This window comes from Gorilla gorilla, chromosome 1 (genome assembly GCF_029281585.2).
Source record: "Gorilla gorilla gorilla isolate KB3781 chromosome 1, NHGRI_mGorGor1-v2.1_pri, whole genome shotgun sequence".
In the NCBI taxonomy this organism is placed as follows: domain Eukaryota; kingdom Metazoa; phylum Chordata; class Mammalia; order Primates; family Hominidae; genus Gorilla; species Gorilla gorilla.
In genome coordinates, this window is record NC_073224.2 from 19,463,351 (window position 1) to 19,490,600 (window position 27,250).

General features: G+C 48.5%; 1 protein-coding gene across 2 annotated transcripts in view; it reads left to right on the forward strand.

Moving 5' to 3' along the window:
* Nucleotides 1-1,856: 1,856 nt before the first annotated feature.
* CAPN9 (calpain 9) overlaps nt 1,857-27,250 on the forward strand; it is a 54,332-nt gene continuing 28,938 nt past the window's right edge. The window contains exons 1-7 of one of the 2 annotated variants that reach the window (XM_063707746.1): nt 1,857-2,069; nt 9,600-9,669; nt 13,787-13,905; nt 16,912-17,045; nt 21,796-21,964; nt 23,373-23,456; nt 26,246-26,331. In XM_063707746.1, coding sequence (XP_063563816.1) covers nt 1,857-2,069; nt 9,600-9,669; nt 13,787-13,905; nt 16,912-17,045; nt 21,796-21,964; nt 23,373-23,456; nt 26,246-26,331 — 875 coding nt within the window. Of the gene's footprint in view, nt 2,070-9,395; nt 9,670-13,786; nt 13,906-16,911; nt 17,046-21,795; nt 21,965-23,372; nt 23,457-26,245; nt 26,332-27,250 lie in introns of those variants that run through there. The other variant, XM_063707742.1, reaches the window with a different exon arrangement.

The window sequence follows — 27,250 nt, forward strand, 5'->3', positions numbered from 1 at the left end:
AAGGGAGGAGGGGGCTCTCTGTGACCTAATCTTTCATAATGGCACCAATCCCATTCATGAGGGCTCCACTCTTCTGACCTAATCACCCCTCAGAGGCCCCACTTTCTAATACCACTACCTTGCAGGGTATGGGTTCAACATACAAATTTTGGCGGGGGGGCGGTGGTGCGGAATACAAGCAATCAGGCCATAGCAGAGTAAAACCCAAATATCCCCAACTCTAATGTCTAGACCTCCCCTGTAAAACCATATGCAGGATCTACTAGACAGAACGTGTGTAAGACTGAGTGCACACTCCCGGGAACTGTGAGCTTATATAAAAATTCACATCATGGCCTTTTAACTGCACCCATTAACTCAAGACCCCTTGTCTCCAAACCCCAACTTTGACTAGTTAGAGAATCACACAGAAATCATTATAAAGTGCTTAGAACATCAGAGTTTTCACGTGGTGACTAATACTTTCATTGACTTATTTTTATTGATACATAATATTTGTGCGTATTGATGGGGTACATGTGCTATTTTGTTACATGTGCAGAATGTGTGATATCGAGTTGGGGTAGTTAGGCTATCTATCCCCTCCAGTATTTATCATTCCTTTCCTTTTTTTCCTTCTATCTCTTTTTTTTTTTTTTTTTTTTTTTTTGACAGAGTCTGTCTCTGTCACCCAGGCTAGAGTGCAGTGGCACGACCTCAGTTCACTGCAACCTCCACCTCCCAGGTTCAAGGGATTCTCCTGCCTCGGCCTCCCAAGTAGCTGGGATTACAAGCGTCCGCCACCACACCAGGCTAATTTTTTGTATTTTTAGTAGAGACGGGGTTTCATGATGTTGGCCAGACTGGTCTTGATCTCCTGACCTCGGGTGATCAACCCTCCTCGGCCTCCCAAAGTGCTGGGATTACAGGTGTGAGCCACCACACCCAGCCTGTATAATCATTTCTATGGGCAAACATTTATCAAACCACCTCCATCCTCTAACATTTGTTTTTTCTCAGACGTGAGATCCTATTTGTAGGACTATAACAACAAGGAACTTTACTAATATGATGTCTAGAGAACGAAAGAGGCACATGTGCCCTAGGGGAAGAGCCGATGTCCTCTGTGAGTTCTCCTCTATCAGGGGTCAGGTTGGATGAAATCTGACCCCCACCTGCCTTTGTAAATAAAGTTTTATTGGAGCACAGCCACACCCATTCATCTGTGTCACATCTACGGCTGCTTTGTCACTACAACAGCAAAGTTGAGTAGTTGCAGCACAGACTTTGCGTGGCCCACAAAGCTGAAAATATTCATGGTCTGGGCCTTTACAGAAAAGGTTTGCTGACCCCAGCGCTGAATCACTATGGGATTGCCTGTGCAGGAGCTGTGCCAGCTGTGTTCACATAATACATCCTGCTTTCATTCACCAAGCTCCCTTCCGACTACAAAACTCTGCCATTCTCTGATGCAGGAGATGGGACTCAAGGCCACACCGTGCACTTCTCCGTAAAGCCACCTCCTGGACCAGTTGGGTTTCTTGCTCCTTTTCATTCTGAAGCAATCCTCTCTCTCCCATTAGGCCCCCTGAGCGCACTAAGCAGAGGTGCCGCCTCTGAGTGGAATGTGCCAGGCCCCAGAGCTGCCTCTGAGTCTGCAGGAGTGCAGAGTGGGCAGAGGGCTCTCTCTGCTGTTTTCCATCAGGGCGTGTCCCATCTCAGTCTAACAGGGAGGTGCCCAGAAAATAGGTGGAGGTGAGGGCCACTTAGCCCAGTGGCCCTCTGAGCTGTTCCTTCTTGACCGGCACACACAGCTCGCTTCTTCACTTTCTTTTCCATCCACTGCCGGGCCCAAGCCAGCCTTCCAGGGAGCAGCCATGCCTTACCTCTACCGGGCCCCAGGGCCCCAGGCACACCCGGTTCCCAAGGACGCCCGGATCACCCACTCCTCAGGCCAGAGCTTTGAGCAAATGAGGCAGGAGTGCCTGCAGAGAGGCACCCTGTTTGAGGATGCAGACTTCCCAGCCAGCAATTCCTCCCTGTTCTACAGCGAGAGGCCGCAGATCCCCTTTGTGTGGAAACGACCAGGGGTGAGTGGGGCGAGCAGGGGAAGGAGCACAGATGACGCCGAGGCTCAGCAGCCCGCGCAGGAAGTGGAAACAGGGATGCTGGGGAGGGGCCGGCTACGCTCAGTGCAACTGAGGTGCATCATCCCAGTCTACCGGGGAAAGCTTTGCAGTTTGGAGGCAGAAAATAATGTACAGGCCTGGGATGCTCTGCGGTGGGGACCCGGGGCATCTGGTTGTACCCGCTCCCCCGCTCCAAGCTGTCTGACTCCCACCGAGGCTGAGGACCTGGAGTCAGGGCGGGTCTTGTCAGCAGGTGATAGGCACGAATCAAAACCTTATCCACAAGGACAGGCCCCCACCCTGTGTGTGGTAACACTGAGATCAAGTTATGTACAGTGTTCTGTGGCTTCTGGCCCAGAGCTGAGGGTGCTCAGTGTGGATGGATGTTTGGCTCAGCAAGGTCTCAGCAACTGGGTGACAGATGGAATGCAAGGGAAGCAGGAATCTTCTCCCCAGAACCATGCACCCCCCATTCCCAGAGATCAGGGTGAACAGTGCCCCACCTCTGACAGTCTGGAGGTGTCGTCCCAAGAGGCACCAGCTGGTCACTGGGTCCCAAGAGGTGCTAGCTTGTGCCTGGGATGCCATGTCAATATTTGCGGTGCTGGATTAGTCAGGGTTCTACCTCTGACCCGGCGCCAGCTGGGCTGGCTTCCATTCCCTCCAGGTGGGTACGGGCCTGGGAGTGGCTCCTGTGGGGTCCGGTTGCTTTTGGGCAAGGAGGGGCAGTACAAGGGATGCTGGTCCTACAAGTGAGATCCTGAGTGCCCGTCTTATCCTGACAATTTGTCTCATGCATATAGTCATATCACTTCATTTCCCTGAGCCTCAGTCTCCTCACCTGTAAAATGGGAACAATAATGGCTAACGCAGGCCAATGTCTAGCACACAGAAGGTTTCCAGTACATTACAGCTATTGTCACATTATTACTATTACTGATACTATTATTATCATCATTACAATGATTATTAGCTCTGAGTCTCATCTTACATATGAGTAGCAAAGGACTCATCATAACTACCTCCTCACTATCTCCCAACATTAAAATAATGTTGATGATTAAAAACAATTTTTTTTTAACGCACGTTCCCAAAACCTCTGGGCTCTTCAGGGGCAGGGCTAAAGTGAACCTAAGCGGGTGTTTCCGAAGTGGTAAGGGTTTTATTGCTGTTTCCTGCAGTAGGCAGTGTGGGGTGTATGTGTGTGCACGCACTTGTGTGTGTAGGAATTTGACTGTATATGTGCATGTGTGTGACTGTGTGCACACGTGTGTGGATATGCATATGCGTGTATGTGGGGGGTGGGTGACTGCATGCACAGGCACACAGGTGCTTCAATCTTCACCTGCCAGGTAATTGATCCCACAAGGTGCCACGTTCATGGCGAAATCACAGTGAGCATTCAGTGGCCCTATTGGAGTTGGGGTGAAAGCTCCCAGGCACCTTCCTCACCGAAGCCACACTGTGATTGTTTTTGGTCCTCTGCATATGGCCAGTTGCAGTGTGAGGTCATGGCACTGGCAGATCATGTGGGGTTGCACTTTACAGACAGGATTAGTAGGTCATGCTCTGCTAAGTAAGAAAAAGGACATTTCCAAACTAAAAAAGCAGAAGTTACAAGACATAAAAGAGTGACCCTCTGAGGGGCACCGCCCATGACCTTTAGGTCTCCCTGGGCTTATTTCCGGCCTCAGCGCATGAACAAATGGGCGCGTGGGCAGCTGCCCAGGCTGCAGGCTGTGGGTGCATTTTTAACTGTGGGCAGAGATTTCCCTGCAATTGATGTCAGAAGCCCTGGGAAACAGAGTTAGAGAAATTGATTTCCTGGGCCCCTGGTGAGCAGAGCCCCTGGCCGGAAGCAGCGGCTCTTTCTGTCTGATCCAGGGTTTCATACAAATGCTCATGTTCTCTACAGGCACTTGATATGAAAAGGTTGGAAGCACTTTTTCTCTTCCTTAAAATGGGGACAATAACGCAACTTATGGGGTTCTCATGAGGGTCAGCTGTGTTACCACGAGTAGAGCACTTAGCAAAGAGCCTGGTGTGTAAAGATTCAGTGCCGGTCCTTGTTATTTCTACTGCTGTCATTGTAACCTAACACCATCGTCTCCTGACTCTAGGAGGGCCCCCATCCTTGCAGTCTATATTGACATCATCTAGTTTAAAGTGTAATCTGTACTCTACAACTCACTTACTTTTTGTCAAAGTTACAATTCTCCAAGATAAAGCTGGACCCACAAACCAGCATGGAGGGCATCTTTGTCTCCCCCTTCAGAAGTCTCCCCTCCTGGGACCAGGGCCACCAAGGCCTACCCAGCGACTCTAGAGTCCCAGATCTCTGCTTCAAGGGGCTGTCTTCCTTAGTATTATCTCCTCTGGCATTGCCCCAAACGCTGGGTGAGGCCTTCATCCACAGGCCAGGGCCCTTGATACACACAAGCCCCTGCCAAGAGATGCACCCCGACCTGCCACTCAGCCCATGCCACTGTACCAGCCCTCTGTCCCTTCTACATACCACTGTCTCCACCTAGGGCAGACCCTTTATTGATCTTAACCCAGGTCTACTGTGTTGCTGTCGTTCCCACAGACTCATTTTCAGAATCTGTTCTGCCTTTTCCTTTTTCTGCAACTGAGATTGTCCCTTTGGTCTGGTCCTCATTCCCGCATCCCTATCTGTTTCTTATTTAGGGGAGTTAGGAGCTTTACATCATATCTTACAGATTTCTGTAAAATCAGGAGCAAAAGGGCTGAGGATGAGCATGGAGACTCTTTTTGCAGCATAGAGTCGCAGGGAGCCGGGGGGTAGTGGGCCACAGGGAAATCACAAGCGTTGCCAGGTTCCCTGCAGACCTCTGTGGCTTGGGCATCATTTGCAGTGGGACTCAGCATTACACGGTGCACGTGTCAGCAGCCCGTGGGACCGTGGGGCTGGGTGGCCCTCCTCCCTAGCACCACCTTCTTGTCAAACACAGCTGTGCTTGGGGAGGGTGGGCAGAGCACAAAGCCAAGGGGACATTGGAGGGCAGTGGACAGCCAGGCTTGCCCTCAAGGCAGCCCAGGGCAAGGAGCGCACTGAGGGTGACTCAGGGAACTGGCTGGGAGGGGCTGGGAGGCAGAAAGGGTGATAGGCTCAACCTGGAGAGAAGGTGAGATCACCCCCAGGTCTCATGCAAGGGGCTGTGTACCTGAGTAGAAGTGGGTGCACAGAAAGAGGAGGAGGGAGTATCGGGTGGGGTCTCCCAGCCTGATGGGGAACAGCCACCATGCAGTCCAGCCCTCCTTGTCTGCCTGTATCCATTTATTTTTGGCCAGGAAATTCCTCCCCCAGTTCTCAGTGTAAATCCAGGACACCTCCCCAAAAGTGCCCACACCCCTCTAGCCCATGTGAACAACCCCTGTGGCAGACCTGTGCACAGCGTGGCATGTGACCACAGCCTCTCCTGCATGGTGAGCTTGCCGTTCCCTGTGCTGCTCCCCTGACCCCCAGGAGGGGTTGTCAGTTGTTCTGGGACAGCCCCAAAGGCCCCACGGCCTCCACAGTGCTGGGCACATGACAGGGATCGGCACACAGCTATGAACAGCAGCGTCTGGCATCTCCAGACCTTGCTAGAAATGTGGCTTTTCTTCACTGGAAGGCCATGTGAAAGAAAGAATGAATGAAAAAGAAAGAGAGAAAGAGAAAAAGGAGAGGAAGAGAAAGAGGGAAAGGGAAGGAAGGGAAGGGAGGAAGGGAGGAAGGAAGGAAAGGAGGAAGGGAGGGAGGAAGGAAGGAAGGAGAGAAAGAGAAAGAAGAAAGATAGAAAAAAAGGAAGAAAAAGAAAGAAAGAAAAAAAGAGAGAGAGAGAGAAGGGTGGCTTTTCCCTTTGTGAATTATTCACTGTGCTTAGTAGAGGAAAGTGTGTTTCAGCTGAGCCCCGATGATGTACAAGGTAAACAGAACAGTCCCTGAAAGCAAACATTCCAAGGTGCTTGGCCCTTAGTGCTCCAGGAAAACCACCTGGTGGTAGGGCTGTGGGGTGGGGGAGGGGAGGGGGAGGGGGAGGGGTCTGCGTGCCTCCCTCGGGGCTTCAGGCATCTCCAGGCAGCAGTCTAGGTTCACTTCAGGTTTGTCAAGACCCCTGCAACTGAGACACCTCTGATCGTCCTATCACAGGACTGTAGCTTCAGGTAACCCCTTCCTCATGGCCTCCCAAACAACATTTCACAGGAACAAATGTACATCCAGGATCGACACGCACATGCAGGACACTCACACGTAGACAAAGCTCCCAAGGGCACATGCAACCAGCATACATGTGGAGCATGCACAAGCACACACGTGTACCACACCTGGGCACACACAACAAGGCAAGTCACAGGCATCTTGCACATGTGGGCATGTGGGCCATCAGCATACACACCACTCCCAGGCATCTATCCCAGGCCCACCGCCTAGCTGCCCCTTCCACACATGCGTCTGCAGAACCCCCTGTGACTGGCACGTGTGCACACCAATTCCCAGAAACACTACCCACAGAGGAGTCGGTCACACATCCAGACACCTCCCCAATTTATACCCGATGGCTAATTTGTGTTTACTTGGAGAGTTTCTGAGTTTTCTCCTTTTGTATTTTTCTCCTCATTGGGTGCGATTTGGTTTAAAACAAAAACAAAAACAGATCTCTCCTGAACAAAACAACCAATTGCAAGATAGGAGCTGGGAGGCGGTGGCAGCTGCAGGCACAGTTGGTACGGTTGGCGGGGCCAGGCCTGCAGAAGGCTGGGGGAGGGGAGGGGCAGGGAGGATGGGAAGGAGGCAGGCATCCGGGAACAGCCCTGCCCCAGGAGCTAGCACAGCCTGCTGGGCAGGGATCTGTGGCTTTTGGAGTACATTTTATGTCCACTTGAGGAGCGAGTAGCATTGGCAGTGGGGGCATTGCTTGCCAGGGCTATCCCCTGGCAGGGGCTGGGCAATCAAGACAGAGAGGGCTTGGGGGACTCCTGGGTTTCCCTTCGGGCAGGCACATTCTGCAACAAGCCCAGAATGTCTAAGCTGGTGACAGATGAGGATGCAGCCGTGAGAAGTTAAATGGCCCACCCTGGACCCTACTGCTGAGCAGGGCAGGCTATTCCTGGGACTCTATTGAGGCCCACTAACATGGTCCTGGTTTGCATTGTCCTTCTGGGCTCAGCTCAGAGCCACCTGCAAACTCCTGTGCTAGCCAAGGTGGAGGAGGAAGAAGAGCAGTGTGCTTCCTACAGATGAGAGGGGTCCGCACAGGCAAGCCAAGCCAGGACCCCAGAACTGAGCAGCTGCCCCCCACCTTCACTCCCTTTCCAGCCACCACGGAGATCAGTCATTTAATGAAATGGCGCCAAAGCTACCTGGAGCTGGGGGTGGGAATGCAAAGACGTGTGAGACCTGGCAGAGGACAGGCCAGCATTTGGGAGGTCCTTACTTCTGCCGGGCCTGGGGTTTTGGCGCATCTAAAAACACCCCGTGTTCTTCAGAAATTCTCCTGGCCAAGCTTTCTTGAGTATTTTAGACACTAATGCCACACATAGCTCTCCCTGGGCAGGCGCCCCTGGTGTCTGTCACTCCTCCAGGTTGTCACATCTTGGGGAATGCAGAGAGAGCACCAGCATTTGAAGCTTCTGCTCTTGGTCCTGATAATCCCCTTGACTTCAAAGAAATCTCTGTCCTGCCTTTGATTTTTTGGGACACAAGATGAGAGGAGAAGCAGGGTGCTGAGAAGCCTGAGGAAGACAATTCAAAGCAGAGGTCTCTCGGGGAAGGCGGCGCAGCTTGAGCTCCCCACGTGGCGTCCGCCCAGACACTGCTGGAACCTTCCACCTCCAGCCCAGGCCCCTTCTCAGTCCTGGTGCCTGGAAAAGTGGGAAGAGGTGGGAAAAATCCTTCACTCCTCTGTAGGCCCCGGCCCAGTTAACTCACCACCCCTGCAGGGTGAGCCAGAACATGCCTCGTTGCCACAGGATTGGCTGTTTCCTCTCCCGGGACCGGCCCGGCTTCCTCCCTCCCTTTGTTTAGGTCTGTGCTCCTCTGCTTCCCCCAGAGACGCCTCCCCTGCTGACTGCTGTAGCTAGCCTTGCCCCATCCCACCCCTTCCCTCTCCATCCTCGCTCTTTTCTCTCCTGGTTTATGGTTTGTCTCTTCCTCAAATGCAATTTGCAAAACTCTCCTGAACGAAACAACAGCTTCTGGGAGGTGGTGGCAGCTGCAGGCACAGTGGGCGCCGTGGGTGAGGCCAGGCCTAAGGCAGGCTGGGGGAGGGGCGGGGCAGGAGGCTGGGAAGGGGCGGGGCTTCCAAGAGCACCGCCCTCCGCGTCCAGGGCAGCTCCACCAGGGCAGGGGCTTTCCCTCTCTCTTTGCTGTCGTCCAATGTCAGGAATGGAGCCCAGCAACTCAAAGAGTGGAAGAATATATGCATTTCATAAGATTGCTTTCTACACTTTTTTGTTCATGTTTTATAAATACCCCTCCATATTGTATATGTATATATTAATATGTATTAATGATTACATTAATACACATAGTGTATGTGCTTATGTGTAATATAGAATAATATATATATAATGCACTTCGGTGAAACCATATGAGAGATGTGTGCATATCTCTCTTTATATGGTATAGATACATGAAATTTTACCTAAGCGCATCTCTGTAAAAAGAAACACTGAGCAGAGTGGCATGTGTCTGTAACCTCAATACCTTGGGAATCCAAGGCGGGAGGATCACTTGAGGCCAGGAGTTTGAGACCAGCCTGGGCAACATAGCGAGACCCCCATCTCCACAAAAAAAAAAAAAAAAAAAAATTAAAAAGTGGCTGGGCGTGGTGACTCACGTCTGTAGTCCCAGTTACTTGGGAGGCTGAGGTGGGAGGATTGCTTGAGCCCAGAAGGTCAAGGCTGTAGTGAGCTATGATCATGTCACTGCACTCCAGCCTGGGTGACACAGCAAGATTCTGTCTCTAAACCTATATATATTTGGAATCCACTTTGTGGGGGAAGGATTAGATAAAGAAAGCAGTGGAGAAGCTGGGTGGGTAGGGAGTATGTTTAGTCCAAGGCCCCAGCCTGTGGTACATGCATTACTCAGCTCGTTGAAGCCCACAGAGGTCACAGAGCTCACAGCTGGGATAGCCCTGGACTCCTAGCCCGGTGCCTGAGTGAGCACAGGAATCCTCAGTGTGTGGCTGATGTCCAGCTTTGTGGCCGGGTGTGGCCTGTGTTTCTGGCCAGAGATTGGTGCTGAGTGCAGCTCAGGAGGCAGGACCTCTCCCCGGGGGAGGAGATTTACCAAAGATGAGCCCAGGCTTGTCCAGAGCATAGAGAGGTGGCAGCCTTTTACATCCACGTGGCCCTCCTCAGGGAAAAGAATCAAGCACAGGGAAAGCCCTCTGCCCCAAGAAAGCAGAGAGACCCTGAGCCCATCCTTTCATGGTGGCTTGCAGCATGGCAGGCCTCAGCCTAATAACACTCTCATTCCTCCAGGAAATCGTGAAAAACCCAGAATTCATTCTTGGAGGGGCCACCAGGACTGATATCTGCCAGGGAGAGCTGGGTGAGTGTAAGTGGATGGAGCATGGCGAGAGGGAGGTTGAGTCGCTGGGACAGGCAAGCAACTGCAGCATGGGGTCCCTGAGGACCCAAGAGGCACGGGGCTGGGGGAACAACACTGCTTCGGCCTCTGCTTCCTCACTCCCTCTGAATGGAGTCCAGTGGCCTCAAGCCCCTGCACCTCTGTTCCTCTAGAGTCAGACGTGCCTGTGATGTGGGGCTCACAGCCCCGGAGTTTACAGAGGAAAGTGACACCCAGCAGCACTGGTCGGGCTCTCCTACACCACCACAGTAGCTAACACCTGCACACATGAACTCAGTCACCTGCGAGGTACTCTCCCCAGCACACATTGCCTCATTCCATCTTCACAACCCACCCTCCTAACGTCACAGATGAGGAAACAGAGGCTGAGGAAGGCTAAGTAACTTGTCCAAGGTCACAGAGGTGGTAGACAGGCAATCAGGATTTGAACCCAGACACTCCAGCAGCAGAGCCCTTACTGCTAACCATTATACACACCCTAGGGAGCCGCTCCCCAGCAATCCAGTCTCCCTCCTGCAATGAACCTGAGTGCACCTCAAGTCATTCAAATTGGGTCCTGCATTTTAGGACTTAATCCAGTTGGGCTGGGTTTACCTTTGTTCTATCTATGAAAGACAGAGAGAGTGAGAGAGCGAGAGACTTTCTTTTAAAAAATACCAGTGAAATCAGCCGAGAGAACCAACCACTGCAAGCTTGTGTGGACCCTGACTTATTTCTAGCTGAGGTTGTCACTGTGGTCTATTTGTTAAGAAAGGCCATGCTGGAACCTCCATGCTGAGCAACTGAGCTATCCTAAACACAAGATCCAAAGTCACAAACCTAGACTGATGTTAGTTAATTAGCTAGACAGAGAGACAATTGAGAGAGAGAGAGAGAGAGAAGCAGATGGATAGATAGATAGAAACATAGATAATAAGTAATAGATGATAGGTAGAAAATGGATGCATAATTAGATAGATAAATAGGTTGATAGGTTGATTGATTGACTGATAGACCATACAAAATAAATATATAATAATAGATAGATGGTAGTAAATAATGATAGGAAGGTAGGTGGGTAAATACATGGATGGATGGGTATAGATAGATGATGGATGATAGACGGAATTACAGTTGACCCTTTAACAACATGAGTTTGAACAGTGCAGGACCACTTCTAAGTGGATTTTTTTCAACCAAACACAGACAGAAAATACCGTGTTCCAGGCTGAGTGTGATGGCTCACACTTGTAATCCCAGCACTTTGGGAGGCCGAGGCAGGAGAATTGCTTGAGCCGAGGAGTTCAAGACCAGTCTGGGCAACATAGTGAGGGCTCGCCTCTACTAAAAATTCAAGTTGAAAAATTAGCCAGGCTTGGTGGTGCGTGACCATAGTTCCAGCTACTTGGTAGGCTGAGATGGGAGGATTGCTTGAGCCTGGGAAGTTGAGGCTGCAGTGAGCTGAGATCGTGCCACTGCACTCCAGCCTGGACAACAGAGTAAGACACTGTCTCAAACACACAAAAAGGAAAAAAAGGACGGAAAGAAGGAAGGGAGAGAGGGAGGAAGAGAGGGAGGGAGGGAGGATGGAAGGAAGGAAGGAAGGAAGGAAGGAAGGAAGGAAGGAAGGAAGGAAGGAAGGAAGGAAGGGAGAAAATATACTATTCCAGGATTTGAAACCCGCGTATACAGAGGGCTGACTTGGTATAGGCAGATTCCACAGGGCTTACTGTGGGACTTGAGTATGCACAGATTTTGGTATACACAGGGGTCCTGGAACCAATCCCCCATGTATGCCATATTCTAGATACAATGTAGACTTTTCAAAAGGTTTACATTCAGGTGGTCCTTCTCCAGGAGGTCCTCCCTGCCGCTGCCCACCTCTCCCCCTCTTCCTCTGCCTCCCTTCCCCTCGAGCCCGTAGTCCTCCATTGCTATCCAATAGGAAATCATTCTACTGGCTCCTTTGTTTTTCAAAGTTTTGGTTTGTCACATTGGCATAAACATATATTTGGAGTTACAACCTTATATTTTACCTTAGTGGATGGTTGATTCTAAAGATTATTTTGTAACACTTTTACTACACCAAAGTACTGTACATGGCATATATATGTTATAAAGAATAACGAGAAAATGAACAGCCGTGATCTGTTGCCACCCACAATAAGAACTAGAACATCTGGTCGTGTAGAGTGCTCACACCTGTAATCGCAGCGCTTTGGGAGGGGGAGGTGAGAAGATCTCTTGAGCCCAGGAGTTTTAGACTAGCCTGGGCAACATAGCAAGACCACATCTCTATCAAAAAAAAAAAAAAAAAAAAACTAGAACACACTTGGAACAGCATCAAGGCATGCTGTTATCTGCAGGGCGTTGGGGTAGGGGCAGAGCTGGGTGAGTGTGAGAGGATGGAACATGGCGAGAGGGAGGTTGGGTTGCTGGATCAGGAGAGCGACTGCAGTATGGGGTCCCTGAGAACCCAAGAGGCACATCGTTCCCCCTGCAGTGAGCCGAGATGGTGCCACTTCACTCCAGCCTGCTCCTCCCATAGTGCCCTCTGCTCTGCACCACCCAGATAGCCAAGCAACACGCTGACCCACAGAGGGCACTTCTTCCAGGCACAGCTGGGTGGCCAGCCCCCTCCATCTGCCCAGGCCCAAGAGAGAGAAAAGCAATCTTGTTTTGGCTTCTCAATCTCCCCGCCAAAAGCTCAGAGCATTTCTGGCTGAATACACGTGAGGTGTTGAGTTCTCAGGCCGGGAAACACTCATTTTCCTCAACTGGGCAAAGTTGAAACTTGGAGGAGAGCTGGGAAAGTTCAGCCCACAGCAGAGGTCACTCTATTAGACTCCTGTTGGCCTGGCCACCCTGAAGCTGAAAGCAGACACCAAGTCTCTCCTTATCTTTGCGTCTTCTGCGTGGCACAAGGTCTGCCACCCTAGAGGCACTTGGTAAAGTTTGCTGAACAAACGATCCTGCAGGTTCCAGCCATGTCACTTCCTAGTAGCATCTCCCAAAGCTGATCCGATGCTCCCAAAGACCAGCAGATGCATTAGAAACCAATCCTTCTGTGCTCCAGCTAAGGCTGGGGGTGGCTTGTACTCTGCTGGTGACACCTCTCAGAAAGCCAGAACCAGGGCGATTCGGAAGTAGCTTTCCCGATGTTCGGCCCTGGCGAGTCTCTCTTGCCTGTGTCAAACAGCCAGAAAGGGCCATATTACAATGTCCCAAGCCCAGTGACATATGGTGCTTTCCAGAAATGTGAACTCAGAAACTGCCAAGCTGAGTGTGATGGGCTCTTAGGTTCTGATGACATTGATGTTGTCTACTGAAAACAAGTGAATCTGGATAAAGCTGATTCGGATAAATGGATCCTCCCAGATATCTGCTTACACAGGCGGCATCTGAGACCCTGTGAGGCACACACCAGACACAGCCCACGCTCAGTGTGGCCAAAGGAATGCCTCCAGGAGTCTGGAACAGCACAGATAGCACAGATAAAATCGTGTTTGATGTTTGACTTCACTTTTTAGTTTTCCTCCAGATGTGTGTTAACATGAAGGCACAGCTGGGAAGTTCAGTAGGTCAGTCAATAAATCTTGAAAATGCAAGATAATTTAAAGCAAATGGAGCCACCACGGAGATACCATTATCTGTAATTAAGCTGAGTCTGGGTTGGGGCTGCAGGGAGATTTCTAACCACCCTCCCAAGTACTGCCGAACCACTTGGGTGGCAGCTATGAAATGTCTGCTCGCCCAGCCCATGCTGACACTGATGTATGCAGTCTTGGTCCTCTGGAAAGGGAGTTGCTGGAATTCACAGAGCTGATGCATCAGGCAGCCATATGTCTGAAACACAAGTAAGCATGTCCTATAACAGTGCCAAGAAGGCAACAGCTGTTTATGATAGACGGGCAGAGAAGAGCAGGCAAGGGAGGCAGAAGGGGAGGAGAGAGGTATTTGTTGGTGTCCTGTCTGTTTTTAAACAGGTAGAAAAGATGTGGCCACATCTGAAACTCCCCACATCCCCTTCTGACACAGAGTTTTCCCATTTGCTGTGAAATAGCAATGAAAATTGTGATTTATGGCTTTCATTTTGCAGGAGACTGCTGGCTATTAGCCGCCATCGCCTCCCTTACGCTTAATCAAAAAGCACTGGCCAGAGTCATCCCCCAGGACCAAAGCTTTGGCCCTGGTTATGCCGGGATATTCCATTTCCAGGTAAGAGGGAGCCCTGGGCCAGTGGGTTTACCTCTCTGGGGCCCGGCATGAGGGCAGGTGCATTTCCACACTGCCTGGTAACCCTAGAAAAAAATGTCATCAGATCTGTGTGACATATGGTCCTAAACCATGCTAAAGCCACCTTTTATCATGGAATAACAGCTAAATGCCTCAGAAGAACATTAACGGCATTGCACGGTGAATCCTTATGGAACATACATTTAAAACTATAAGTGATGTTTTGGCAAATCTGGAGGTCCATCTGTTAAGGGTTTTATTATTTGGAATTTCTTGTGCTTTAAGCACAAATTGACTAAACTGATTATACCTCCAGGAAACTAGTTGATTTCTCATAAACAGAGAGGTTCTCTTTATGGAAGAATTGTAAATTTGGAGAGCTTGAGGGATTTTAAAAAATAAAAACTGAGAAAAATACAGACAACATCTGCTGGAGTCCCGTGTGACCCGCAGACCCTCAGCCGAGGTGCACATCGGGAGAGGCTTGCCCCCAGGAGATGGTTTCCTGCTCCTTCGCCTCACTTTCTATCCCTCCACTCTCTCCTCCACCCCTGTCCTTATATAGGGTTCGACCAGATACTGAAACTTGCCCCTTGTTCTTACTTAGGTGGGTGACCTCAGGCAATTTTCTTAGTGACACTAAACCTTTCTACACTCATCTGAAAAAAGGAGAGACTGACAGTTCCCTGCAGGCTTCCCGTAGAGCTAAATGGCATCACACACAGGAGCCAGCACAGAGCCAGGCACCGAGTAGGCATTCCTTGACCTTCCACCCCAGACAGTGTCACCTTCTCCTGACTCACAGGCCACCACTCAGGGCCAGCCCATTTCTTCTGCCCCGGAGGCCTGCAATCTGATAAGCAGAGGTACTATCAAGCCCTGTCACCAATAGCACAGAAGTGTTTCAAAGGCAGAGAGAGTGAGCAGGTCACATGTAGCTCAGGGAGCATGCAATTCCCAGGGGTCAGGCCTCCTGCGCCGGCTGGGGACAGAGCCACTTTGGGTCCCAGGGAAACTCTACCCCTGCTCTCTCACAGACCTGCCACCACTTGGCTGTCTCCCTTCCCATCCTGTGACTTCTGCTGAGACCACAGTCTTGGTTTGATGGCACCCCCAGGAGCCGGTCTTTCCCCAGTCCTCTTAAACACACCAGGGTGGCAGTGCTGGGGGTGGTTAAGCTCAGAAAATCCAGCAGAACTACTGCCTCTAAACCAGAACCACCACCATCTGATCTTGGGCTCCCAAAAGGAACAGTGTTCTTGTCCCTTGAATGTCACAGCTGGGAGGAGCCTTGGCAATCCCCTGACCCAGTCCTCTCGTTAACTCCCGAGGACACTGAGTCCCAGGGAGTGGAAGTGGTTGATCCAGGGTCACAAAACAATAAGTAGCCAAGCCAGACCTAGAACTCAGGAGTTCTGGATCCAGCATCCTTTTGTGCTGCCAGGGATCAGGTGGGGGTGGGAGTGACCCTGTTGATGCCTGTCAGTCCCGCAATAACAATACTCCGCCCGCTCCCCTCCTTGGCCTCCTAGGAAGCAGAGCTTTGGAAATAAATCTACCTCCTTCACACTCCTCTTCCACTCCTCAGCCACAGTACAGGTGTGTGTGCTAGGAAGTTAGCAGAGCTCTCTGGGCTGGCAGATAATCTCTCCTGACTCACAGGCCCCCTGAACCAGCCCCTCTGCAAGGAAAGCCAGCCCTGAGGCTCCTCCCCACTCCTCCCCTGCTCAGGAAGCCCAAGGCCCAGGCCTGAACTTTAAACACCTAACCCAACTGGGCCTCAGTCCCACCTGAAGCTGTGGATAGCCCCAAGAGCGGGAAGCCCTGGAGGGGAGGTCCAGCTGGAGCAGGTGACAAGAATCTTCCTTAAAACACACACACACACACACACACACACACACACACACACACAGACACCCTCAGCCACATCGTGGCCAACTCTTCTGATTGGGATTGAATCACTGATGCAGCAAGATGCTCAGGATGACACAGCAAAGCTGTAAATAAATGGCTCCCATAACCACTGTGCCTACCCTCCTCTTTCAACCCTTTTCTTCTTACTCTTAGAGGTTACCTTAGGATCGCTCTCAGGCCAACTGAACCAGAAGGAACGGGGAGGAGGTGGGTCACTGCAGGATACACAGAGAAACTACCATGGTCCTTGACTCGTTCCAGCCTCCCTGTTCCCAGCAGACCACACACAAGCTCATACACATGCACACATGTGCTCAAACACACACGTGTGTAGAAGCACTTGCAAACACATGCGTGCATACATACATGCACACACGTGCACACATGTGAGCAAACACATGCTTTCACACATGCAATGTATAAATAAACCACAAACAGTGCACATGCCTGTCGTGCCTGCCTGCATGCACGTGTATACACATGTGTGCACACATGCGTTCACACACACCCACACTCCCCTCATGTCTCCTCACTGGCACGCAGGGAATACTGAGTCCACCTGCCTCCTGTGTGAATGGCCAACAAATCAGTCTTAGGGGCTCCACTTATGGGCGAGGAGGGAGCAAGGTTAAGGAAAATTGGAGCTAGACCCTGAAACTGGATGGGAGAGAATAACAGAGAACTGGGCTACAAAAGAGCAAACCCAAACCCCACGTTACCATTCTCCCTCCCCAACAAAAACAACTTTCTTGTGAAGAAGAGAAACTAATTCAGAGCACCGTAGAGTGTCTACTTGTGAGTCCTGTCCTGCCCCCTGCATCACCTGCGGCTTTGATGGGTTGACCCTGAGTCTTTGAGCTGATGTCAATGGTTAGTGCTGGGTAGAATACTCAGCTTGTAACTTGGTGGACAAAGCCCAGGTGCCCTACCATGGAACCCGTGTGTGATTTTCAAAGCTGTCTATGGGTAGCTTGGTCAGAGGGGAAAAAAGCAACAGGATCAACATTTACAAACAGGGCCTGGAGCTCCCGTGTAGCTGACTCGCATCATTTCTGTCTTTTTCCTGGGCAACAGTTCTGGCAGCACAGTGAGTGGCTTGACGTAGTGATCGATGACCGCCTGCCCACCTTCAGGGACCGCTTGGTTTTCCTCCACTCTGCTGACCACAATGAGTTCTGGAGTGCCTTGCTGGAAAAAGCCTACGCCAAGTAAGTGACAGCTTCCCCATCTCGGGCAGCCTCCTGACAGGAGTCTCTACACTAGTCTTTGTAGTGAGCATCTAAGGGCTGGGAAAAAATCAGGGCTCTGAGTTTGCAGGTGAGGCTCGGCAGGACCCAACCCTCTCAGGGCTCAAGCGGGGTTGGAGGTGGTTTTCCTGTCGTAGCCTAGATGTGCCCATCTTTGGGAGCAGTGGCTACATTCATGACCCTTTTTCTCCCTGGGCCATGAATCTGGCCTTTGGAAGAGCTGGGAAGGCAAGCGGAGGGGAATTCTGGCTGTGCCGACAGCACTTAGTGCTTCACACTTCCCTCGGACACTGGCATGGCTCAAACATCTGGGCTATTACCCACGTGGATATAGAGACATCAATTGTCCGTCCTACGGGATGCTTCTTTTTTATTTTTAAAAAATCGTATATGACATATTGATAAATAACCGTATATGATAAAATGTATATGACATAAATTTTACCATTTTTAAGTGTGCAGTTGAGTGGCATTAAGTACATCCACGTTGTTGTGCAGCCATCACCACGATCTATCTCCAGCACTTTTTCATCTTGCAAAACTGAAATTCTGTCCCTATTAACAAATAACTTCCTATTCCTCCCTTCCCCCAGCCCCTGGCAACACCACTCTACTTTGTTTTTGTGATTTTTCTAGTCTAGGAACCTCATATAAGTGGAACCAAGAAATTCATTTTTAATCACCAGCCAAATGGCCTCAGTTTCCTCAGGCTCTCAATTTCCAGCCCACTAGCTTGTTAGTGAAAGGCCACAACAGCCTGAATTCGATCCACAGATGATGGCAGAGCTCCTGGGAGCCACTTTCAGGTTCAGTCTGGATCTTCAAGCCATGAGAATACTATCCCCAGAGACAGAAGCAAGGATGGTCTTGCTTCTACCTCCAAGTGGGACATAAAAGTGGCAAAATAGAGGGGAGGCATACTGTGGTTAAATTAATCCTGAAATCAGCAGGACAGAATTAAAGCCATCAAATAAGAACCAAAGATGCCCACGCTTGCCCTCTGTCCCACTCAGGTCTGTGCAAACACCATCAGTGCCACCAGACAGGCTTAACGGGACAAAGGGCACTGTTTCCAAGTCCAGTGGGTGGGACCCAAGCCCACCTTTGCCCCTTGGTGAATGCCCCCCACATCAGGATGCAAGCAAGGCAAAAGAAACTGTGTGCCATCTAGTTTCTAAACATAAAAAAGATTTATTGGGGTCATTTAAAAAGGCCAAAAATGGTTGGCAGAACAGCTCACCAAAAAAAAAAAAAATGTATAGATGGTGTTATGGTTAGTTTTATGTGTCAACTTGATTGGGCCAAGGGATGCCCAGATAGCTGGTGAAGCATTATTTCTGGGTGTGTCTGTGAGAGTGTTTCTGGAGAAAATAGCTTTTGAATCAGTAGACTGAGTAAAGAGGATTGCTGCCACCAATGTGGACGAGCATTATTCAGTTTGTTAAAGATCCAAATAAAAGAAAATGACAAAGGAAGGGTGAATTCCCTTTCCCTACTGGAGCTGGGACATCCATATTCCCCTGCCCTTGGACATTGGAGCTCCTTGTTCTCAAACCTTTGGACTCAAACTTGGACTTACATCATCAGCCCCCCAATTCTCAGGCCTTTAGACTCAAACTGAATGATACCACCAGTTTTCCTGGTTCTCCAGTTTGCAAATGGCAGATTGTGAGATTTCTTGTCCTCCCTAACTATGAGAGACAATTTCAAACGTATGAAATAACCTCATTGAAGGGGTTGGAGAGAAAGGTGCTGACCTAAGTAACTTTGGAAATCAGTGGAGTCTGTAAGATTAAAGGCAAAAGAAACTGTACGTGAGTGCTATGCTCTAGTTGCTAAAATTGTTTCTTGAAGGAGTACAAATGAAAAATTGATCTAATTATACATGTGTATTGAGTTGAACAATCGAGTGAACAGATGGTGGATGGCGGGAGCCGAGTTTCTCACTGTTGGATTGAGAGGTTACAGATAGGCAAGGGGAGGAGGCCAGAATGATCCATGCAGATTAGAGTTGGAGATTCCAGAATGAACTTAGATTTAGCTTAACAGAGATGGTTATGTAGAGATATATGGATCTGTACATGGGTTATCATACACATATATATTGATCTATACTTGGGTTATCATACACATATGTATTTCCTTGCTTTGTCAGTGAGAGGAGCTAGAAGCAATGACAATCCTGTAGCAACAAGCATACCTATGTCTCAAGTCTTGGTTTCTAAGATCATTCTTCAATCAAAGGAACTAGGGCTTCTTGGAGATAAGGCTGACTCTAGGACTGGGGCATACACACATACATACATATATATACACATACATATATACATACATACATAAAATGAGCCTAGATCATCTTATAGTGCCAGAAAGTAAGAACACATGCAAGACACACACACACACACACAGACACACACACACACACACACAAATGAGGTTATGCCAAAAGGACACAAGAGCATACTGAAGGAGCTCCAAACAGCCAAAGCTAGAAGAATTCAACCAACGAAATAGACAAAGCAGTACTGGATTATGAACCCAAGTAGAAGCTGGGTGCAGTGGCTCACACCTGTAATCCCAGCACTTTGGGAGGCCGAGGTAGGTGGATCACCTGAGGTCAGGAGTTCAAGACCAGCCTGGCCAACATGATGAAACTCAGTCTCTACTAAAAATACACAAATTAGCCAGGCATGGTGGTGCATGCTTGTAATCCCAACTACTCGGGAGGCTAAGGCAGCAGAACCACTTGAACCCAGGAGGTGGAGGTTGCAGTAAGCCGAGATCATGCTACTGCACTCCAGCCTGGGCAACAGAGCAAGACTCCATCTCAAAAACAAAAACAAAACAAAACAAAAAAACACAAAATAAACCCAAGTAGAAAATAAATATCAATGGGTTCATACTAATTTGAATAAATGATTGTATAAATAAATGTGGAAGAAGGAACAAATATCCTGTGTAGAATAATTCCAGATAAATTATGTTTATATTCCATCCTTGAGGAGGTGGAGTGTAACTCCCTGATTTTTTCATGCGGCCTTCACATAATGATTCCTTCCAAAGAATTCAGCATGGAAAGGGGAGAGAAGGAGCAACTTTCCAGTGGAGACACCTGACTAACACTACCTTAGCCAGGTGATCAAGGCCAGCATCAGCTGTGGTAAGGCATGTGGATGGCAGGTACTCTTGATATGATGAGATGAGAGGGGAGCTTTACCTCTCCGGTCTTCCTTCCACTAACCAATAGCCCCACTCTTTTTTAAATTATTATTTACTTTTTTTTAGAGACAGGGTCTTGCTTTCTCACCCAGACTAGAGTGCAGTGGCACTGTAATAGCTCACTGCAGCCTGGAACTCCTGGGCTCAAGTGATTCTCCTGCCTCAGCCTCCCAAAATGCTGGGATTACAGGCACCAACCACCACACCCAGCTATTTTTTTAATTTTTAAAAAATGTTTCATTTTTTATTTTTATGGATGCATAATAGTGCATAATAGTATACATATTGATGGGGCATATTTGATATTCTGATTACAAGCGCACAATGTGCGATGATCAAATCAGGGTAATTGAGATACTTATCACCTCAAGCATTTATCATTTCTTTAATAGCCCTAGTCTTACCAGGAGAAAAAACATTAGACAAATTCTAATCCTGCAGTATGCCTGCCCAGGACTCCTCAAAACCGTCAAGGTCATCAAAAACAAGGACAGTCTTATAAACTGTCACAGCCACAAAAAGCCTGAGGATATGTGAGGACTCAGTGTAGTGTGGGGTCCTGGGTGGGATTCTGGAACAGAAAAAGGACATTAGGTAAAAACTAAAGAAGCCCAAATAAGCTATTGTATTAAGTCTGTTTTCATGCTGCTGATAAAAACATACCCGAGACTGGGCAATTTACAAAAGAAAGACATTCAACTGGACTCACAGTTCCACGTGGCTGGGAGGGATTCACAATAATGGCAGAAGACAAGGAGGAGCAAGTCACATCTTACGTGGATGGTGGCAGGCAAAGAGGGCTTGGGCAGGGAAATTCCCATTTTTAAAACCATCAGATCTGATGAGACTCATTCACTATCACAAGAACAGTGCAGGAAAGACCCGCCTCCATAATTCAGTCACCTCCCACCAGATTCTAAAATTCTAAATTGAAAAGCTTATTTAAAAATCAAGCAGAGCACATATATGTAAAATGCATATGAATAAAAGAGATGACTATGACAAAAATGGTTAGGAGTATGTGAGACCAGAGAAGAAGAGAAAGGGCCTCTCTCTATCCACATAGTCAGGCCCCGTTCCATGGGAGGTTAGAGAGTGAGACACACGATTTGAACCTCACAGCAGTCCTAGAAGGGAGAGCACAACTCTCTCCCCCATTTTGCATATAAGAAAACGAAGGCACTAGCGACTTGGTCATTCAGATGGTAAGTCGTAGAACCAGGATTTGAACCTGTGGCCACTCAGGCACCAGAGCTGCTGCTCTATACCACCACACCACACTGCCTCCTTTGCAGGAAGGTCAGGATCTTTGGCTTCCTTGAAGCTCCAAACAAACCCTGATGACTTGCTTCCCATCTTCCTTCCACACCACCCAGCCAGGGCAAGCACTGGAAGATGCTTCTGGCTTAGTTAGAAAAGCTCTGAAAGCAGGTGCCCCTGGTGGCCTCCCTAGGTCCCTGACTCTCTCCTCTCTCTCCTGCCACCCTTGCAGGCTAAATGGGAGCTATGAAGCTCTGAAGGGAGGCAGCGCCATTGAGGCCATGGAAGACTTCACCGGGGGTGTGGCAGAGACCTTCCAAACTAAAGAGGCCCCCGAGAACTTCTATGAGATTCTAGAGAAGGCTTTGAAGAGAGGCTCCCTGCTGGGCTGCTTCATTGACGTAAGTTGCTCATGGGCTCCCATTCCAGGCACTATGCTGGGGCTGCAGTCTGCACCAGGTACCCCAGCCACACCCAAGGAGGGGCATAACTCTTGGGGGACAGTGTTTATTCCTGCTAATTAAAACACAAGTTTTGGGGGGAGGGGGGAGGGACAGCATTAGAAGATATACCTAATGCTAAATGACGAGTTAATGGGTGCAGCGCACCAACAAGGTATACATATGTAACAAACCTGCACGTTGTGCACATGTACCCTAAAACTTAAAGTATAATAAATAAATAAATAAATAAATAAATAAAATAAAAATAAATAAATAAAACACAAGTTTTAACCAAGCATGGTGGTGTGTGTCTGGAGTCTGAGGCAGGAGGATCCCTTGAGCCCAGGAGTTTGAGGCCCCAGTGAACTATGATCGTGTCGCTGCTCTCCAGGCTGGGTGACAGAGCAAGACCCTGTCTCTAATAAATAAATAACAAATAAAACACAAGTTTTTATTTAATAGTCGTCAAATAACAAAGGTAAGATGTACTTGCTGTATCAGATGGAACAATCTTGAGGCCCATACAGGCGCATTTTTACCTCCCTCCCACCCGTTTCTCAGCTGCCTCTGTTCTCCAGCTCCACCCTGGGACTGAGATCAACTGGCCTGTATCCTTCTCAGCTCTCTCTCTGCTCGCACAAACAGGCACACACTTCCACACACAAACATCAAGGTCAGTTGGTTTGATTTTACTGAAATGGGATCTTTCTATCTAGTTTTCTGAAATTTGTTTTTTTTTTTTTTCATTTCATGTACTATGAAAAAAATAGCAGATAGAAGTCTAATGATATTTTTAAAAATTTTCTCTATGCATACAAACACACATATTTATAATTTTATCTCATCTTTTTAAAACTTTTTGTTGTTTTTTATGGACTGCTATGACACTATGTATTTTTTTAATCAATTCTAGTTTTCTGTTTCCTCTTAGATTAGCCTTGGGGTCTGTTTTTTGCTAATGAATTAGCCAGTTCCTCTGCACTTTCAGGTTTGTGACGCAGAGGTGTGTGTCCTGTTGTTATATTCTTCTTTTCGTCTCTGGGATGTATGTGATTGTGTCTTCTCTCTCACACTATACTACATGAAGGTGACAAGTTGTTCTGTTTGGGGACAAAATAGTGAACTGTTCTTTGGAGTCCACACTGGAAGCGAGCGCCTCCCCATCCTGGGAAGAGACTGGAACTTGCTGCATGTCACTGCTAAACATCCTAGGGGAGCCCCGTGCATAGCCCACGCACATGGCCTGCACCTGGGGCAGCAGAAGGGGCTGGAGGTTGTGACCGGGCCAGGCATGTAGCTGGGTCTGATCCAGCAGGGGAGGCTTGACTTAGACAGTGGGTGTGACTCTGCTCTTTCTGTGTTTTAGACCAGAAGTGCTGCAGAATCTGAGGCCCGGACGCCGTTTGGTCTTATTAAGGGTCATGCCTACAGTGTAACGGGAATTGACCAGGTAGGCGACTTGAACTCCAACTGCAGGGTATGGGGAGACATGTGACAATGCTAATCCCTTAGGCATTTATTCAGTGCATTGCAGTTTAAATGTCTGCCTTTCAGGCATTTCAGAGATTATGTCACCTAAAGAGGCAGGCTGGAATTCAAAATGGCAAGCCAGGAAAGAGAGAAACCATGTGATTCCACCGCAGCACAAAACTCCTTTAGCAGCTGTAAGCGCCTGGTCTTTGTTTATTTTTAATTTCCTTTCTTTCCCAATTCTCCTTCAGTCCTGTGTTAGTCAGGATTCTTCAGAGAAATAGAATCACTAGGGAACAAAATATATATACATACAATTAAACACACACACACATTATCTATCTATCTATCTATCTATCTATCTATCTATCTATCTATCTATCTATCTATCTATCTATCTATGTCACACAGTTGACCCTTGAGCAACACAGGCTTGAACTTATATGGGGATTTTCTTCCATCTCTACCACCCCTGAGACAGCAAGACCAACTCCTCCTCCTCCTCCTTCTCAGCCTACTCAACATGAAGATAATAAGGATGAAGACCTTTACAATGACCCAGTTCCACTTAATAAATAGTAAATGTATTTCCTCTTCCCTATGATTTTCTTGATAACATTTCTTTTCTCTGGCTTATTTATTGTAAGAATACAGTATATAATATAAATAATTATAAAACATGTTAATTGGTTCTTTATGTTATCGATAAGACTTCTGGTCAATGGTAGGCTATTCAGAGTTCAGCTTTAGGGAATACAAGATTTTTTGACAATGCAGGAGGGTTGGCACCCCAACCCCCAACATTGTTCCAGGATCACCTGTAATACGATTTATTGTAAGGCATTGGCTCATGCAATTGTGAAGAGTAAGAAGTCCCACGATCTGCTGTCTGCAAACTGGAGGCCCAAGAAAGCCAGTGGTGTAGTTCTGGTCTGAGTCTGAAAGGAAGGCCTAGCCACCAGGAACACCAATGGTAAAAGTCCCAGTCTGAGGGCAGGAGAGACGGATGTCCCAGCTCAGGCACCCAGGCAGAGAGAGTGAATTCCCCCTTCCTCTGCCTTTTTGTTCTGGTCAGGTCTTCACAGATGAGATGAGGCCCACCTACACCGGGGAGGGCAATCTGTTTTACTCAATCAACTTAAATTTCATGTCACCCAGAAGCACCCTTGCAGACACAACCAGAATAACCTTAAAGCAAATATCTGGGCACCCCACGGCCCAGTCAAGTTGACACATAAAATTAATCACCACGAGTCCCATTCTTGTAGCTGTAGCCCAGGGTGGAACTGATCCTGGGGGACACCCAGACTCCACACAGCACCACCCTGACTTCAAGGGAGCGGTTGGTTAGGAGGAGAGATCCTTGAGGGGCACAAGGGGAAGAGAAAGAAAGAATTGAATGAAAGAGGAGGACAAGAAGCCAAAGGTATCACTCTGCCAGACTCAAGCTCAGCAAAGCCCAGCAGCCTGCCTTGCCCAGTCCATGCCTCCCTGGACCAGTCTCAAGCCCAGTACTTAGAAGGTGCAGATGCCCCTGGTCTTGTATAGCCACCCACCTTTTGAGTGACATCCTCTGAATGCGTGGGGAGTAAAGAACACAGAAGGGAGACCCTGCCCTTCCTCCTCACTGGAGCCAAGGTGTGAGACGCCGTTGGACTCTTTGGGATTCTTTAGAATGTTAGCTATTTGTGTTGGTTCCTTTGTCCTCCTTCACCATCCATAGATGACTTGCAGATTGTTCACTCAAGCGGGCATCATAGATGACTTGCAGATTGTTCACTCAAGCGGGCATGTGATGTTTCTAGGTTAGATCTTCTACGTATTCCACGTAATAACAGACACCTCTCATCATCTTGGTTTGCTTGATTTTGCTTCCTCTCCCCCTACAAGGAACTCACCTGCCCTGAACCTTTCAAATTAAATGAGCCCCTTTAATGGTGAGCCACAAGCCACATCTTGGACTCTGAAGAGTTGATGTTACTTGAATTTTTACACATCCAAAATATAATTTATGCCAAATGCATAAGGATAAAACATTCTGACTGCTACAGTTTCTGGTTAGTCGATAACTAGAAGTCTTTTACTTTCACTCTCTCTCCTCCAAAACCCTTCTCAAATGCATTGGCCCTTGTCCCTGCTCCCAGACAGAGCCTGAGGGCACACAGGCTCAAGGGTGATTGAGGTGAACAGCAGGAATCCTCACAGACACCTGAAATAAGGAGAATATTGGGTCTAGAAGACGTAAAAGCTGTTTTTGTTTATTGTTGTGTTTAAATTCCCAACATGTGCTTATTTTCTTATCATTCATCTGTGCATGGGATGCTAGGATGAAGAAAGTTCAGTAATAGTTCATGAGCACCTTTGAGGACTACTCTTTACCATTCACTCTGCTAGATGCTGAAGATGCCTAAGACTTGGCTCCTGCCTCTAGGGAGATCCAAGTCTAGAGAGAAACCCATTTCTAGATTCATATGGACTGATTTCTTGTTAATTACAATTCTACTTTACTTCCCAGATGTGTCATAAGCATTTTGGTGCTTAATATAATATCATTGGCAATAGTAACAATTATTCAATAGGAATTAGAAGGTTCCAAGGGCTGGTTAAGAACTGACAAACTTCTACATACCTTCAGCAGCGTTTTAGGCAAGAGACTTTCAACAGAACCGGTTCTGGATGGAGCTGGTCCACCTGGAGCTCATAGATGAATGTGGCCAAACCTCCATCATATTTATCACTTCACACTTCCCTCGTGCTTTTCCCTTCTAGGTAAGCTTCCGAGGCCAGAGAATCGAGCTCATCCGAATCCGGAACCCTTGGGGCCAGGTTGAGTGGAACGGGTCGTGGAGCGACAGGTCAGTCACCCTATCCTGCCTCTCTGGCTGCTTCCCGGGGCGTGTGGGGCCAGAGCTGGCTTGTGCAGACATGTGAAGGAGTGGCCTGTCTACTATCCTCCCGGGCTCTGACTCAGGATCCTGTCCCGATTCTGGGGTGCCCCTTCTTCCTCCCCTTTCAGCCCTCAGGCCCACCTTGCATCAAGGTTGATTCTCAAGAAAGACTTTTACAACAGCACTCTAACTTTCACAAATTGTATTTATGTCAATACATAAATGTGTTACCTCCCATGGTGATGTTTATAACCCAGTGATATGGTGAAAAGCTTTATCTGTAGTTGTGAGTAACTCCAGTAAGCAGTGTGCATATGCATAAGCGCGTGTGTGTTTGTGTGTGTGTGTGTATTTGGAGTGTCGGAATCCCTGAAATATTACCTAGCATGTAACTATAGGATTCTCTCTGATGGTCACTGACCGTGGCAGAGGCCCAATAGCCCAGCAGAGAAATAGAAGTGAGGCTGAGCATGGTGGCTCATGCCTATAATCCCAACACGTCAGCAAGCCAAGGTGGGAGGATCACTTGAGTATGAGAGATTGAGGCTGCAGGGAGCTATGATTGCGCCACTGCATTCCAGCCTGGGCAACAGAGCATGTTGACCCCATCTCTTTTTTTTTTTTTTTAAAAGGAAAAAAAATCGAGGACATGGAATTGGAATTTTATCTATTGCAGAGCTGTTAACCAGAGTTTTGGCTCCCAGTTATCAAGAAGGGTCTGCCTTTTCTGTGTGTGTCCCCACAGCTCCTCCAGCCCTGGTCCCTTGGGAAGTGGCCCAGGTGACTAAGAACCAGGGATGTTTGTGTGGGTGCGTGGCAGGGCCTGCCTGAAGCTGTTGCTCCTCCTCTGCTTGTTGGGCTCCTGAAGCCCTTTCCTGCCACATCC